The sequence below is a fragment of the Pelophylax lessonae genome (genome assembly GCF_965119305.1).
Source record: "Pelophylax lessonae genome assembly, chromosome: 3".
NCBI lineage: Eukaryota > Metazoa > Chordata > Amphibia > Anura > Ranidae > Pelophylax > Pelophylax lessonae.
Genome location: NC_138770.1, coordinates 642476059 through 642492347, shown reverse-complemented (window position 1 = coordinate 642492347; position 16289 = coordinate 642476059). Strand labels below are relative to the sequence as shown.

The window sequence follows — 16289 nt, the reverse complement described above, 5'->3', positions numbered from 1 at the left end:
TTGTAAGTACAATACAGAGACTGATCCTGTTACCGCAGCAGGGAGACATGCCTACTAAGCACCCTGTAAGGAGGAGGTGACTGGAATACATGTGTCAGTTTCAACAGAATAGATATAGAGGTCTGCAAGATCCTTGCAATGTGTATAGTGTATACGCAACGACTTTGAGCGGACCATTTTTATTTTCATCAGAAAAGTTCAAGTTCAATTAACAAGCTGTAATCTTATTTGTGCAGGAAAAAAAGAAAATATATTATACAAAAGGGAGATATATTTGTATTCACAAGAGACTGTTAGGCCTGGTTCACATGGGGCGCGCATAGCCGTACACCTGTGGAGGGCTGCGTTTACCTGAAGAGATGTCACATTGGGAGCAGCAGCTGTGTCCGTGCGGCCTCTGCGTCCCAATCAACAGCAATGGGACTGCCTAAATGGGGATATACAGAACACCTGTGCATCCCCGTGCAGGTAAACACAGGCCTCCATGGGCATACGATTGTGTACGCTCTGTGCGACTGAGACCTTAAAGGAAACATGCTGAGAGAAACATAGGGATTGATTTTCTTTAAGGGCTCTTTCACACGGGCGGTCCGTGTGAGAGCTCCGCTGCGGTCCTTTTTTTTTTTTTCACGGAGCGGATGACATTTCTGTCATCCGCTCCGTATGTCCGCATATCATCCCATCCGTTTGCGGATGATATGCGGACATAATGTAAGTCTATGGGCATTGCGGATGTCAGCGGATGACACCGCTGACATCCGATTTTCCTTCCTTTCCGTTTTTTGAACGGAGGAAAAATAGGGTTCTGTTCCGTTCCAAAAAACGGAACAGAACTGAAAGGAAGGAAATCGGATGTCAGCGGATGGTATTCCGCTGACATCCGCAGTGCCATTCACTTACATTATGTCCGCAAATCATCCGCAAAAAAAATAGGATGATTTGCGGACATACGGAACGCCCGTGTGAAAGAGCCCAAAGGCAAATAGACTTGCAAGTGCAATTGTTGCTTAGTAAATGAGTGGGAGCTTTGCTGACTGCAAACAAAAGTGTTTTTTTTTTTTTTTTCCTTGCTTATGATTGGGTATTTATTTTAAAGTGAAGCTTTACCTTATTCACTAAGCTCCTGACCAACTGCACTTGAGGAGTGCAACAGCACCTACAAAGTGCACGGTCGTTTTGCCTTTAGTAAATCAACCCCTAAGGGCTAACACTGCTGAGCTACTTCTTAAAAGAGACACTTGACGAAATTAATAAGTTGGCTTCTCTCTATTCAAGACATTTTTTTCAGACACTTTATATCCCCCCCTACATTTACACATTACCCATTCAGGGCAATGCTACAGTGTCTGTTCAATGCCACACCCCTGACCCACTAATTCCTACTCCAGGGCTCCCTCCCTGCACCTTTATTGCAGTGCCCACTTAAATACCCAGTGATGGTGCCTAGAGGGGGTGGTGAGGTCACCCCTTCCATCATGTGCAGGAGGTCACATACCACCCCATACTAGGAAGCACCACTTTTTTTTTTGCCAGCCAAGACAGAGGAAGATCCCACAGGGGAGAAGAGCAGTATCAGTGGATTTGGAATTTGGAGGGCAGCTTTGCACAAACAGCCACTTTGCTCTGAATTAACTGACAGTGTCTCTTTAAAATGCAAGCTGCATAGCTGGTATTCAGGCTGTCAGGTTCCAGTATTTCTGTGTCATTGCCTTGAAATGAGAATGCAGAAGTGGAGTGTCAGTTCATGACCTCCATACTTGCCTTGGGTCAAGGACTTAAAAATATTAAAGCCAGAGGATCATTATGCCAGCCAGGCAACTTGCACTGATACTTCCCTTACAGCAGGTTTCCTTTAAACTCTTGTTCACCCACCCCTTTCCCTCCAAACTTTTGGGTAAGCAATAACCAGGTCAAGCATTAGAATCATTATACAGCTCATGCAGGCTTTGATTAAACAGAAGTTTGCTTGTAATTCTTCGTGTCCAACACTTTCTTCCCACACATTGCGCAGATTCCTGCAAGAAAAACAGATGGCAGTGTGAGCGCATTCAACATAAAACAATTCTCCGATACAGCATGTTATTAATTATTAACACACAGGGAGGTAGAGGGAATTCATTTTTTTTTGCTGTGCTTGTCTGCAGACACCACAAGATCAGAACTTCTTGATAGGTTTTCCTTTGTTGCATTGGAGATGACAAGTGCTCTTTGGTCTTGCAAGTTGCGGCGGAATAGAGAAAACTTTGATCTCGTGATGAAGAATACAGAAAGGCTGGGATACAAAATATAACCACTCATGTCCAGCAGGGTTATGCCTTTCTTTTGAGGCAACAGCAGTTTTTAAGTTGTAGTGATTTGTCTGTTCTTTTCACAATTTGGGACTGAACTTAAACTGTTTGTTAACCACTTAGAGGACTGGAAGGTTTTACTCCCTTAACGACTAGGCCATTTTTTAGATTCGGCACTGCGTTATTTTAACCGACAATTGCGTGGTCGTGCGACGCTGTACCCAAATAAAATAGATGTTCTTTTTTCCCCCCACAAATAGAGCTTTCTTTTGGTGGAATTTGATCACCTCAGCGATTTTTATTTTTTGCGCTATAAACTAAAAATCGACAATTCTGAAAAAAAAAAAAAAAAAAAAAAAAAAAAAACAATAGATTTTTACTTTCCGCTATGAAACACTCCCAACAAAAAAAAAAAAATCAATTTTTTTTCATCATTTTAAGCCAATTTGTACATATTTTTGGCAAAAATAAAATCCCAATAAGTGTATATTGATTGGTTTGCGAAAAAGTTATCGTGTCTACAAACTAGAGGAAAGATTTATGTCTTTCTTTAATTTAACTAGTAATGGCAGCGATCAGCAATTTTTAGCGGGACTGCGACATTGCGGCGGACAGATCGGACCCCTAACTGACATTTTTGACACTTTTGGGGGGACCAGTGACATGACTACAGTAATCAGTGCTAAAAATATGCACTGTTACTGTACTAATGACACTGGCAGGGAAGGGGTAAATGTGTGCCTAGCCGATGCTTTCTAACTGTGTGGGGGATGGGCGCACTGGATGAACACAGAGACATGTTAAACCATTTGCAAGACTTTGTATAATCCGATTTGTCTCCTAAGCCTGTGTGCCTCTGTGTTGTATGAAAATTCTGTATATTCCTGATTTCAGTATGCTGCTTGGCGATCACATGACTGACTCTCTCCTCTCCCTGCCTGACAGGAGGAGGGAGGAGGAGGGAGGAGGAGAGAAAGCTGGTCACGTGATTGCCGAGCACACTGAAATCAGGTATATACACAGCATTTTTTTTTTTTTATAACACACAGAGACCGAAACACACAGGATGATATGATATAACATATCAACAGTTATTTGAGCAGCAGGAGGGGTGGGCGTGCCATGTCACGGAGCTGACAGGCAGGGGGGGGGGGGGGGGACACAGGAGAGCAGAGAACAAGGCTGTGGATGACGGAGACAAGTACACGGACCACTGTGTCAGGGCTCAGCAGCCATGATACACCATGGTCAGTGTACAGAGGGAAGGGCGGAGACTGGCAGGATCAGACTGGTTTTTTAGGTGATAGAAGGAGCCAAATTACTCAGCACAAGCACTGTGCTGTATAACATGCTTTAAAGGAACAGGATCAATATATATTTTTTATAGGGTAACAAACGCTTTATAGCCAAATGCCAGACATAATGGAATGCAGCTCTGTATCCCTTGATACATATTTTATTTTTTCATAAAAGCAGTGGGAGAACATGAATCTGATTGGAATGAGCCTTTTGTATATACTAAAGAGATCAGACTGGGGAAAGCAGCAGCATGGAGCCAGTCATTTGGAACATGCTGAAATGAGGAGACAATAATAGAGTGACACAGTGAGGGGTTTAATCACAGGCTGGCAGGGGGAGACTTGAATGTGTCACCCAACCACAGCAGTGAAAGATCAGTTCTCTTCCTCTGCCAGATAGGGCTGTTCTGTGTGGTAGAGCTGGAAGATCATAAATACAAATCCTGTGGCAGGTAAAACAATATATACAGTATATGACAAACTCATATACTGTACACCAACTGTGTATTTAGCGGTTTGCCTTAAGCTCAACTTTTTTTGTTTCCAGGACAGACAGGATCTTAAGCAGCCCATAGATTATGCAAATTTATTTATTTCCACCACGGGTTGAAGGAAAGAAAATTTCTAGATTCCCTATCAATACAGTCAATCTTAATGGGGGAATCCCTCCCACAGCGTTATTATGTTCTGCCTGTGGGGAGCCTTTACTGTCAACAGAACACAATGATCACTGCTGGTAATTTAGCTACTGGCAGCGAGCTTATGAAAAAAAAAAAAAAAAAAAAAATCCAGCAGGTTAGTTGTACTGAAATCTCTCCCCCATTCACAGATCCTATTATCAGACTCAAAATAGGGTAGAAAATAAAAAAGTATAAAACATTAAATACGTTTTCAGAATGAATTGTATGTTTCAGGTTTGTGGCAGAATTTTCATCACTCACCCTTCTTATAGGCACATCCTTGGCAGTAGTGAGACCCAGGCTGGTGGACAGAACTCTTGCAGATACGACATATCGCAAACCGATTTTTTCCATATGGGTCAAACCTGCAACAATTGGACAACAAGGAACATTGTGGAATGCACACATTTTCTTTCCGTAGATTCTCAGTAGAAAATAAGGGCTATGACCGAACTCTATACAAATTTCAATGACTAGCAATATAAGATAGGTCTAAAGCCTAGGTTAGTGATGGCGAACCTTGGCACCTCAGATGTTTTGGAACTACATTTCCCATGATGCTCAACTACACTAAAGAGTGCATGAGCATGGGAAATGTAGTTCCAAAACATCTGGGGTGCAAAGGTTTGCCATAACGGTTTTAGGGACCCCTGATTCATGCATGAACATGCTTTCCTTTATCTGAATACAAAATTTGTCCTATCACCTTAAAAAGCATTAGAAGGGGAGAGGGAGCATTTTTAAGACTGGTTAGCTTTAGTCAGGAATTAAACTTTAAAAACTTAAAGTGGAACTAAACCTAAGCTGTAAAAAACTACAAGCAGCCATTTCTTTATAGCAGAAGAGACATGCAATGTCACTTCTGCAATGACACATACTTACCTGGCTGCTTGCAGTCTTCTGTTGAATGTATACTGAGCTGCACATGTGCGGCTCAGCAAGCATTGCTGGCACACCCCGGCTGTGCAGGAACCACTGACTTCCATGCGGGATGATCCTCCCTCACTGGTTAATCAAGAAGTCGAAAACCCAGCACCCAAAAGTAGCCTGGGGAGAGGATGCCAGCAGCTTGCAAGGAATGTAACCACCACATCACTGGAATGTGGAGTTAAGTATTTTTAGTTTAGTTCTGCTTTAGCTCCACTCAGTTTTTTTAGCTTTGGATAGTAAGAAAGAATAAAACCAATATTGACTATTTACTGCTGCCACTGTCCCCCTTTGGGAGCTTTTTCTCCACTTCCTGTCTAGAAGTCTCAGAGAAAACATGGAGTCTCACCTACTAGGAAACATTCAGCATTAAAGAGGAGCTCCAGGCTCCCCCCAAAATGTTTAAAGTCAGCAGCTATAAATGCTCCAACTGCTGACTTTTAATATAAGGAAACTTACCGGTCCAGGGATCCAGCAATGTCCAATGTTCCAATGGAAGTGAAGCCTTGCATGCGCAAGTCACGCTGCGTCTTGTGAATGGTCCTGTAGTCTTCTGGGACCTGTGATGTGTCCCAAAAGACTGTGGGGGGGGGGGGGGGGGAGGAGAGGGGGGCTGCCCGCTCCCCCCTAAAAAAGTGCCAAACAAACATGGCAGTGGATGGGGGGGCTTGGGTGCAAACAAAAAAAAACTAAAATTTCCCTGAAGAGTAAAGCCCCGTACACACGATCAGATTATCGGACGATCCGTCGTCTGTTTTTTTGTGGCATGCTAGTCTGATGTGGAAAGTGAAGAGGTTATTTTCATAGGAATTTTCCCATATGACAGAATTCTACTTCAGAAGTGATGTCATGTGTTGGATTGCTGTGTATGCGTTCTTTTGTCTCTGAGCATGCCTAGTCTTGCTCTTAAGATTTTTTCCGGCGAAATCTGTACTAATGAGACAAAAATTGGACGTTGTTTTGACGGACGACAAAAATTATATAGCCTGCACACCAGGATTTTGTCAGCCGAAAGCACCATACCAACAATCCCTACAGATTTTCTTATCGTGTGTAGGGGCCTTAAGGGTGGTTAGGCTTTATCCCCATTAGGCAAATTACATCTCACCTACTGTCCAACAGCCCTCAAAAAGTATTTCAAACCTGAGAAATCTTTTCAGCAGGCAAAAGCAATTTAAAACTTCAAACATTCTAACCCTTCCCCACGCTATAATAAAAATAAAAACAGTTTTAAATTAGGAGAAACATGGAAAACTAGGAGAAGCACTGATGTAAACTTACCTTGCTTTCTTTGCAGTCAGTGCCTTGTTTTCATTCAGTTTCCGACCTCCACTTTCTAATAAAATACAACATTTTAATTAGGATGAACTCAAGTACAGAAGCTTCAAGTTATTTGACAATAATCATTCTTTAAGAAGTGATAAACTATTATACATAGAGTAAGTACACAGCAATATTTTTACAGTAGATCAGTTGGCTGTAATCACCAATCATCTGCATCTCAAGGCTAGACAAGGTCCCATTTGGAAACATGCCGGTTTTTGTTTGCTCGCCGCCCAGTTTCAAAACTCTACATGTTCATCCTCTGAATGGCCGGCTGAAGATTTTCAGTACCAACCTTAAGCTGGTCACAGATGGATAGAATTTCAAATGAAAATGCTTGTGAAAAGAAGGTTCTTAGAAAGTTTCTTATTGACATAATAACTGTTAGAAAAACTAACACAAAAAGTGACCCAATACTTGGAACACAATACTGTAGTGGAAATTAATAGGGCTTGGAGCATAGAAACCCGCTTAACGCACAGAAGATGAATACGCACCAAACATTATTAATAGCTTGTACTGAAAAGTACAATTGTACCACTCTTTTGCATAATCGGCGACAAAAAAAAAAAAAGGAACAAACACGCTGGGTCGTTTCGATGCCATCTGCCAGGTCTCTCTCCGGATATGTATGTGTGTGTCTGTGTGGGTAAGAGTTTCTGTGTGTCTGCATGGATGAAATGGCTGTGTGTGTGTGTGTGTGTGTGTGTGTGTGTGTTTCCTGTGTCCTCTGTGTGAGTCTCAGGGCAGAGCAGGTTTATTTACAGCAAGTGAACAAAAGGGAGTTACAGGGAGTGGCTTCACAACCACCAATCACAGAAAGTACAATGGGCAGTGCTTATGTAGAAACACAGCCATGTGCAGAGATGAGCAGAAATGGCTGCCATCTTATCACTAACAAGTCTTTCCTGCAATGACAGTTAAAGCAATAATCACTGTGAACAGCGATTATCGGTAAAACCGACACTGGGAGACATTATGCCTATTTAACTAAAGAAATGTCAATCAAAATTTCCACAGCAAATACCGAGCGCACATGGAGAGAAAAAATTATCCAAATTAACATTCCTTTTTCATAAATGGGCTGCTATTATAACCAAATCAACAAACAATAAAAAAAATATTAAGTGTAAAAAAAAAAAAAAAAAACAACACTTTAAAAAACACTCCCACTAGTAGCGTCCTCTGATAACATGCACATTACAAAAAAAAAAAAAAAAAAAAAAAAAAAACACCTGGTGATGAATTGTGAACAAATAATATATCATTTCTCTACGACTTACTCTATGACTACCAGCTCTGCGGAAATACAAAGTTGCAGAAAAATTATATAGAATGTATTAATTTTATTAAAGAAGGGTGGGACCATACGGCGATCAGATGTGACTTACACCGCCGCAGAAGCAAAGAGCAAGTGTATGGTGCAAATCTGACTGTTTCATATGTGGATTAATGGAAAACGCTTATTTCATTTATTGTTTGTAAGTGTGATTTAAAGAGGGAAGTTTTGCTACAATAAAAAATCCGAACAGGATTACACTATACAAGAAAAAATGTGTCAATCCCTTCAAAAGTCCATGAGAGTGAAAAGTCCAAACACATAAGCAGCGCTTGTAAAGAGTGTGACCCCTTAGTGAATCGATAACGGTGAATCAGCGAATACTTCAATAGTGAGAGAATCAATGGAGTGCAGATAAGATCAAGGGCTTCCACCACACCACGTGACCCCCTCAAGTAATGCTCACTCACCAGACATATAAAATCAGAGAGCCTTTAATCTCCTTAATCTCATCCGACGGGACCAGGTACGGGCAATTCCAGACTCCTTAAACACCAATATCTCCACAATTGGAATCATAGGAAATGCACAAAATCAATGTACCAGTTCGTCCAAAAAGTGTGTGCAGAGTGATATGAAAAACATAAATGGCTCATAGGGTAGTGGTCCAACACTATTTTATTGTTTAAATATACCCCAGGTTCCCCCACTCTATGCACTTACATAAAACCAAATGAATAAAGGCACTCAAACATAAGATATCAATGACAGCAGTAGCGCTGCCCTGGGCGTGAGCACGTGGCTACCGCGACATCAGTATTGTGAGTGGCTGCTGCGGACTTGCCTACACATCCTCCCGACGCTGGCGAGCAGAAGGGACAGTGAGCTTCCGAGCAGCGCTACTGCTGTCATTGATATCTTGTGTTTGAGTGCCTTTATTCATTTGGTTTTATGTGAGTGCATAGAGTGGGGGAACCTGGGGTATATTTTAACAATAAAATAGTGTTGGACTACTACCCTATGAGCCCTTTATGTTTTTCATATCACTCTGCACACACTTTTTGGACGAACCGGTACATTGATTTTGTGCATTTCCTATGATTCCAATTGGGGAGATATTGGTGTCTAAGGAGTCTGGAGTTGCCCATACCTGGTCCGGTTGGATGAGATTGAGGAGATTAAAGGCTCTCTGATTTTATATGTCTGGTGAGTGAGCATTACTTGAGGGGGTCCCGTGGTGTGGTGGAAGCCCTTGATCTTATTTGCACTCCATTGATTCTCTTGCTATTGAAGTATTCGCTGATTCACCGTTATCGATTCATTAAGGGGGGGGGGGGGGGGGTCACACTCTTTACAAGCGCTGCTTATGTGTTGGACTTTTCAATCTCATGGACTTTTGAAGGGATTGACACATTTTTTATTTTATTGCCATTTATTGAGCAGCAGCTATACATGTGTTCATATTTCTGTTATTATTTATAATATTATTTGTTTGTTGTTTCTCCTAAAAGCACGGGGTGATTGAGATAATATTCAGCACGTTTAAGTTATCCCAGTCCTTTGGTTTTTAGGATTACACTATATGTTGTTGTTTTGTTCCCTGTTCAAGTTACAGTACTTGATGTATATCCTTGCATGGGTTACCAACCCCTGGATGAAATCCTGAATGAGATTTATGCCCAGTACACACGATCCGAAAATCGGACGACGATCCGTCCGTTTTTGTTTGGTTGCTAGGAACTCTCAATTATATTCGCAAATGGGAGAGGTTACTTACAATACGAATTTTCTCTGACGATTATTCAAAAGCTTCCGGTATGCGTAACCACGCTGTAGCGTGTGAGGGGAAATGATGTCTACTGCTCACCATTTTTTTCGGACGAACAACATACTGATAATACGATTATCGTACGATGTGTTATACGAGCAAAATTTTTATGCTTGCACGACCGGATAATATCAGGCGAACTGTCGTGATCGCCTCTCGTAAGCTGTGTACTAACGATCAGATTATCGTCCGATCTTTTCACAAGCGTTATTTTTCGTCTGATTTTCGGATCGTGTGTACGGGCCATTAGACCAACTGCTACTTTTACATTGCTTTCCGATGAGCGTGGTGTCAAAGGGGAGCGGTATTCGCTTGGTGTGTCTTTGGTGATTGGACTTACGGAACATCAAGATCTTAGTTTACCATCCTATGGATGTTACTCTCCTAGAGACACTTTCACCTATTTGAGTAACGGACTCGATGTGTTCACGTCACCACGGGGTGGTTATATGTAATGTGAATGCTATCGGAGAAGCGCTACTAGAGGGTTTCAAAGTTTTTTACACTTATGTTTTTATTTATTGGGTCAAATCAACGTTCACTTTTCAACTGAAGTGACAAGAAATTACAAAGAAACAGGACGAAAAGGTTTTCTTGAACCAACTAATTTCTACATGTGTATGTGGTTTTAGTTCGGCAAAATCCATTCATTCCAAAATCAAATGCTAAAAGCAAACAAAATCTTTCAAATGGCGAACAAATTTTCCTAAGAAGTTTTGTTTGAAACTCTATCATTCTTCAGCCAGCTTAAAATGATTGTAAATCCATTCTGTTTAAAACAGAAATGAGAGGCAAAACATTTGTGCATACATTTGTAAATACACTAAAGGACATGATACAAAGCTGGGATCCTAACGGATTACACTGGATCATGCCATTTCACCACAGGATTTCACCTGGTGACTTTTCCAGTGCCCTGCCTGTGCTTTTCCAGTTCTTTGTGCCTGGAAAAATAAGAGAATGATCATCGCATCCAAAAAGCATTATTTTTGTGCAAAAGTGCTTTTAGGTGAATTGGAAAACAGCGACAGCAAAACGGAGTTACTTGAAGAACTGAGCGATATCGATTCATGGGAAATTTCATCATCAAGTACAGAAAGTGATGGCAGCGACGATTCTGATGTCTCTTTCTGGCACATCGCTCCATTGGAAATTCTGAAAAATCATTTGATTTACTTCCCAAATTCCACAAGCGATGTGCCAGAAAGAGACATCAGAATCGTCGCTGTCGTCACTTTCCGTACCTGATGACCAATTTTCCCACGAATCGCTATCGCTCAGTTCTTTAAGTAACTCAGTTTCGTTGTTGCCGTTTTAAAGTTTGTCTAAAAGAGCTTTTGCGCAAAAAAAGAAAAAAAAAAAAAAAAAAAAAAAAAAAAAACACTTTTTGGACGCCATGGTTGTTCAAAATTTTCCAGGCACAAAGCACTGGAAAAGCACAGGCAGGGCACTGGAAAAGTCACCAGGTGAAATCCTGTGGTGAAATGGAATGATACAGTGTAATCCGTTAGGATCACAGCTTTGTATCATGTAATTTGGTGTATTTACACTTTTGAATTTGCCGCCGGTTCCACCTCCCTGCGTCGCAACGCTCGCAACCAGGAGGGAACCAGAAGGCAAGTGCCGGCAATCGGCCGAGCACAGAGTGGGGAGAGACTGTGAGGAGGACAGGAAGGACAGCAGGGAGGACGGCGGGGGAGTGCAGGGAAGGTGAGTAACGTTCTGGGGTAATCCTGAGTGTGGCTCGGTGTTATCGCTTTTGGTACTGAAAGTTAACCCCGAGCCACACTCGGGAATACCGCCAGGGTGGTTAATGCATTCTTTGCATTAGGATGAAAAACCTTTTGTGTGCAGCAGCCACTCCTAATAGTTACCTGAGACCTATCTCCATCTGGCGATGTTGCATGAGAGACTCTGCTGTCCGGGACTCTTCCTCTTCATTGGCTGAGACAGCAGCGAATCGCAATTGGCTTTCGCTGCTGTCAAATTCAGTGAGCCAATAAGGGGAGAGGGGGCAGGGCCAGAACTCAGCTCTGTGTCTGAATGGTCACAGGGAGCTGCGGCTCACCTCGGTCCCCCCCATAGCAAGCTGCTTGTTGTGGGAGCACTCAACTGGAGGGAGGGGCCAGGAGCACTGAAGAGGGGCCCAAGAAGAGGAGGAACGGGGCTTTTCTGTGCAAAATCATCGCACAAAGCAGGCAAGTATAACGTGTGTTTTTTTAACATGAAAAGAAGACGACTTTAGTATCACTTTTAGCCAACCCAGCTGCTTTAGATGGGAACTGTCCCGAGGGGCTGCAACTACTGACATATTTTTGAAGGCACGTGCTCCAACTAGTCATCCTTTTCCTGTCCTGTGCGTTTCTCAGCACAAGGCATGTTTTTGACACTATAAAGTGCAGACTTGATATTTAGTATAGGACAACTTTAAGTCTCGGTTCACACTAGCGCGATTTCAAAGTTGCCCGACTTTATGGCCGCGCCACACAGTGCGACTTCATTGCAGCTTGCAAACTACTTCTTTAACAGAAGTTAATGCAAGTCGCTCTGAAGTCTCCCCAAGTAGTGCAGGAACGTTTTTCTACATCAGAGCAACTTGAATCACTACGATTAGAATGGTTCTATTGTACTGAATGGGGCGCGACTTGTCAGGGGACTAAGTCACCTGACAGGTCGTCCCAGTGTAAACCAAGCCTTAAAAAAATAATCTTCCAAAATATAGGATGTTCACAGGAAAGGAAAATCACGGCTATCTATTTTATTAAAGTGGAACTAAACCCACTGATTTAACGGTTCCCAACAATTTAACGCATGCCGTGAATGAGAACGGTCACATTTCCTTGTACTCTCCACCAAGCCATCAAATGGCTGGTGTCATAACTGATCACACATGTAGCACCATGGCAACTGCAGATCAACAGAGGCCAAGTTGGCAGCTTCCTTGGATGTAAAAGAAGGAGGTTTTAGTCCAGCTTTAAATACAAAAAGCATCTGATTTTTACATAGATGTTTATACAGTAAATACATCCTGAAATACAAAGCCATTCTTCCCACATTTCAAATACAGGAAAGTAGGTGCTGCTACCCCACAGTGGTATAATGCGGCTTTATCACCGGTGTTCTGGCAGACGCAGCTGACTTCTCATCCACACAATCCGTATAAACAAAAAAAAAAGTCGGCACTCCAGTGTATACTCTGCAATCTTGTGTTTATTGGTGGGTAACAAATGACAGCAACAAATGTCAACGCATTTCAGCTAAACTGGCCTTATTCATGACTTCCCATATAAGTAAAAAGTATTGTACCTTGATAGCGGATGTCACTGGGATACTCAATAAGGTAACAGTGGAGAAAGCACTTTTAGGCATAGACATTGACAGATACCCTCACCAATTCAGAACAGTGGTCCAAAATATCCTTTTTGCAGCGAGACTTTCCGTAGCCCGTAAGTGGAAAAGCAATGTTGTCCCATCCAGAGGGGAAGTTATCCAAATTGTAAAGAAATTATACGAATATGAAAAAATTCTGGCTTTCACAGACTTTAGAATGCAAACATTTAAGGCCAATTGGTCTATCTGGAATGATTATATTGTAGGTCATGGAGATAACTAAGTTGTGTCTTTATTTCATGGCATGTCTGTGGGGGAGTGGGTGCGGTGGGATGGGGGGGGGGGGGGGGGTCGGATGCACTTGGGAGGCGCAATATGATCCCTACAGGGGCGTCTCCCGAGGAGCGGATTATCCGCTAATGGCATATCGTCAGGCCCTTCTCACACATGCATGATGAGAGTGATTGCTGGAAAAGTTATACTAGTTAAATGTAAATTTTTATGCTGTTACCATAATATCGCATGTGTGTTATGTTGGTTTAATCTTCCCTCATGCTGTTCTCATACGATATTTGCATACGTTTTTGTTTCTGTATGCTTTACTTACTTTTGTTAAAAACCAAATAAAAAGATTTAAAAAAAAAAAAAAAGTATTGTACCTGTAGTGTTCCTTGCACCGGACTTCCATGTGTCTGGTGTGATAACTGTGCCCAGCTTCTTCTCACCTGGCATTAGAAAAGTATATAAATGTCATTAGAAAAGGTGCAAACAATTAGATAGTTTCTGTAATTTCATAGCTTGCAGAAGAAAAAACGTCTAATACAAAGAACGCTTGCTTAGCATTAGCTAATATAAATAAAACTCATGTGGCTTAATTCACATTCTTTAAAGTAGGGATGCACCAATATATCAGCCTAAAAATAGGGTTATCTGCAGTTTTCCCAATAGAAAAAAAAAAACAAAAAAAGGTGCTGATAATGGCAAGCTGCGTCCCATTAACTTCAATGCAAAATCGCGTCCCACTGACTCGAATGCAAAATTGGCACCTATTAACTTCGATGCAAAAATTTCAGCCACATTAATTACATTAAAATTTTATTTATTTTTATAAACTGTCTATTTTGTTTTTTTCAGGCAAGTGCATCCTGAATTTTTGGTTTCGGTTCACCACTACTTTAACAATTTCCGGACCGCCTACCACATATATACTGGGTGGCCTGGCTGTGCAGAATCACGTACATGTACGGGATTTTGTGTACGCAATCTAGGGCATGCCGCCGGAGTGCAGCTCCCGCTGTAGTAGGGGGGATAAACGATCAGGCGCCTAGGACTTCAGAGGTTATATTGAGACCAACAAGGGAGCAAAACATGCTGCTAATCCACTGCAGGCGTGCTACATAAGGGTATGAAAAATAAAACGATCAGCGCAGATTTTTGTGATTCCCAATAATCCAAAAAAACAGACATACTACTGTTTATCTCCACCACTCAATTATGGTGACTAATTTGTGCAAATATGTGGGTGTATATCATTTTTAACAATTTTTACAACACTAAATGTGCCAATAAATTATAAATAGAAAAAAATTAATATATTCTTAAAGTGCAAAATTACCTAATTCAATTATCATAAAAATATAGGTGTAACAAACAAATGCAACCAATAGGTACAAAATCAATTAATAACCTGAAATAAATTGTGCAATCAATTCCTACCAAAAATATCCACAATCAAGTTGGTTGATTGGACACAGCGGGAGCCAATCAGTGGGACCGCCGATCGTTCAGGGGAAAGGCAGAATGGCGGTCTGCCTATGTAAACAAAGAAGACCGCTGTTCTGTCCTGGAGTAAACGAGAGATCTTATGTTTCAGCTAAGCAGAAACAGCGATCTCTCTTTTCCTCTAGTGCATCCACTCCCCCACAGTTAGAAAGCACTCCCTAGGGCACATGTGTCAAACACAAGACCCACGGGCCGAATGCGGCCCCCCAGGCCTTTTTATGTGGCCCTCGCACCTCTCCTGCAGCACCCCCCTTGTCTCTGCTCCCACCTTGTCTCTGTAGTCGGCAGCAGTGAGGACAGAACTCCTCTGTGCAGCTGCAGAAAGGCTTGTCTTTGCCCATCCCCCTCCCCCCTTTTCAGCAGTCCGCAGCAGAGAGGAGGGCATAACTCCTCCTACAGATCTTGCACCTCTCTGTGCAGCCACAACACAACCTTGTCTTTGCCTACCCTGGTCCCAGCATTCAGCAGACTCTGGAAGCTGATTCCAGCCTTCCTTTGGTTCTCCTCCAGACCCTACACTTCTTCCCAGATCCACCCGCATCTTCTTCCTGGCAGCAGCACAAGGTAAGGGGCTGCATTGTGATGTAAGGAAGGGTGGGCGACTCTGGACTTCTGATGGTGGGGGGGCACTTGACATCTCATGTAAGGGGGCGTGGGGTGCTCTGGACATCTAATCCTATAGATATAACCGGCCCTTTGAGGGCAACCATTTTGCTGATGCGGTCCACAATGAATCCGAGTTTGAAACCCATGCCTTAGGGGCTCACTTAACCCCTTGATAGTCCCTGATGTTATCCCCTTCACAGTGTCATTAATACTGTGACAGTGCACTTCACTGATTATAGTCTTGGTGTCACTGGTCACCAAAAAGTCTTGCTTAGTGTCAGATTTGTCGGCCGCAATGTGGAAGTCCAGCTAAAAATCACTGATTGTCGCCTCTACTAGTAAAAACAATAAAAAAAAAAAAAAAGTCAATAAATCCATCCCATAGTTTGTAGACGCTATAACTTTTGCGCAAACCAATTAATATACACTTACTAGGCTTTTTTTTTTTTTTTTTTTTACCAAAAATATGTAGCAGAATAAATATTGGCTTAAATTAAAAGAAATTAGATTTTTTAAAAATTTTTTATTGGATTCGTTTTATAGCAGAAATAAAAAAAAAATTAGTTTTTTCTGTTTCAAAATCAGAGGTGATCAAATACCACCAAAAAAAGCTCTATTTGTGAGGAAAAAAAAAAAAAAAAAAACGACATCAATTTTATTTGGGTAAAGCTTCGCATGACACACAATTGTCAATTAATGCAGTGCCCCATCGCAAAAAATGGTCTGGTCAGGAAGAGGGTAAAACCTTCAGGAGCTGAAGTGGTTACACACTTTGGTGTACTTCTAATATCACGACTGATCTCTGATGAGTTACCGTTTAGGTAGCTGAGATGAGGAGCAGAGAACACGTTCTTCTCTTCTCATTACAGTACATGACTGTTCTGTCACAAACGGCCAGTTTAGAAAAGTGAGATCTGAAGATCTCACAGCCGTTATTCTGAAATATCT

At 41.9% G+C, this 16289-nt stretch overlaps 1 protein-coding gene across 1 annotated transcript in view; it reads right to left on the bottom strand.

The window, feature by feature from the left end:
• Positions 1–1354: 1354 nt before the first annotated feature.
• The window catches only part of CRIPT (CXXC repeat containing interactor of PDZ3 domain), a 16822-nt gene continuing 1887 nt past the window's right edge, over positions 1355–16289 (bottom strand). The window contains exons 2-5 of the mRNA XM_082252006.1: positions 13613–13678; positions 6475–6529; positions 4528–4631; positions 1355–2015 (exon numbers count right to left, since the gene is read on the bottom strand). Of these exons, the coding sequence (XP_082108132.1) occupies positions 1951–2015; positions 4528–4631; positions 6475–6529; positions 13613–13678 (290 nt within the window). The 3' untranslated portion in view covers positions 1355–1950. The remainder of the gene's footprint in view (positions 2016–4527; positions 4632–6474; positions 6530–13612; positions 13679–16289) is intronic.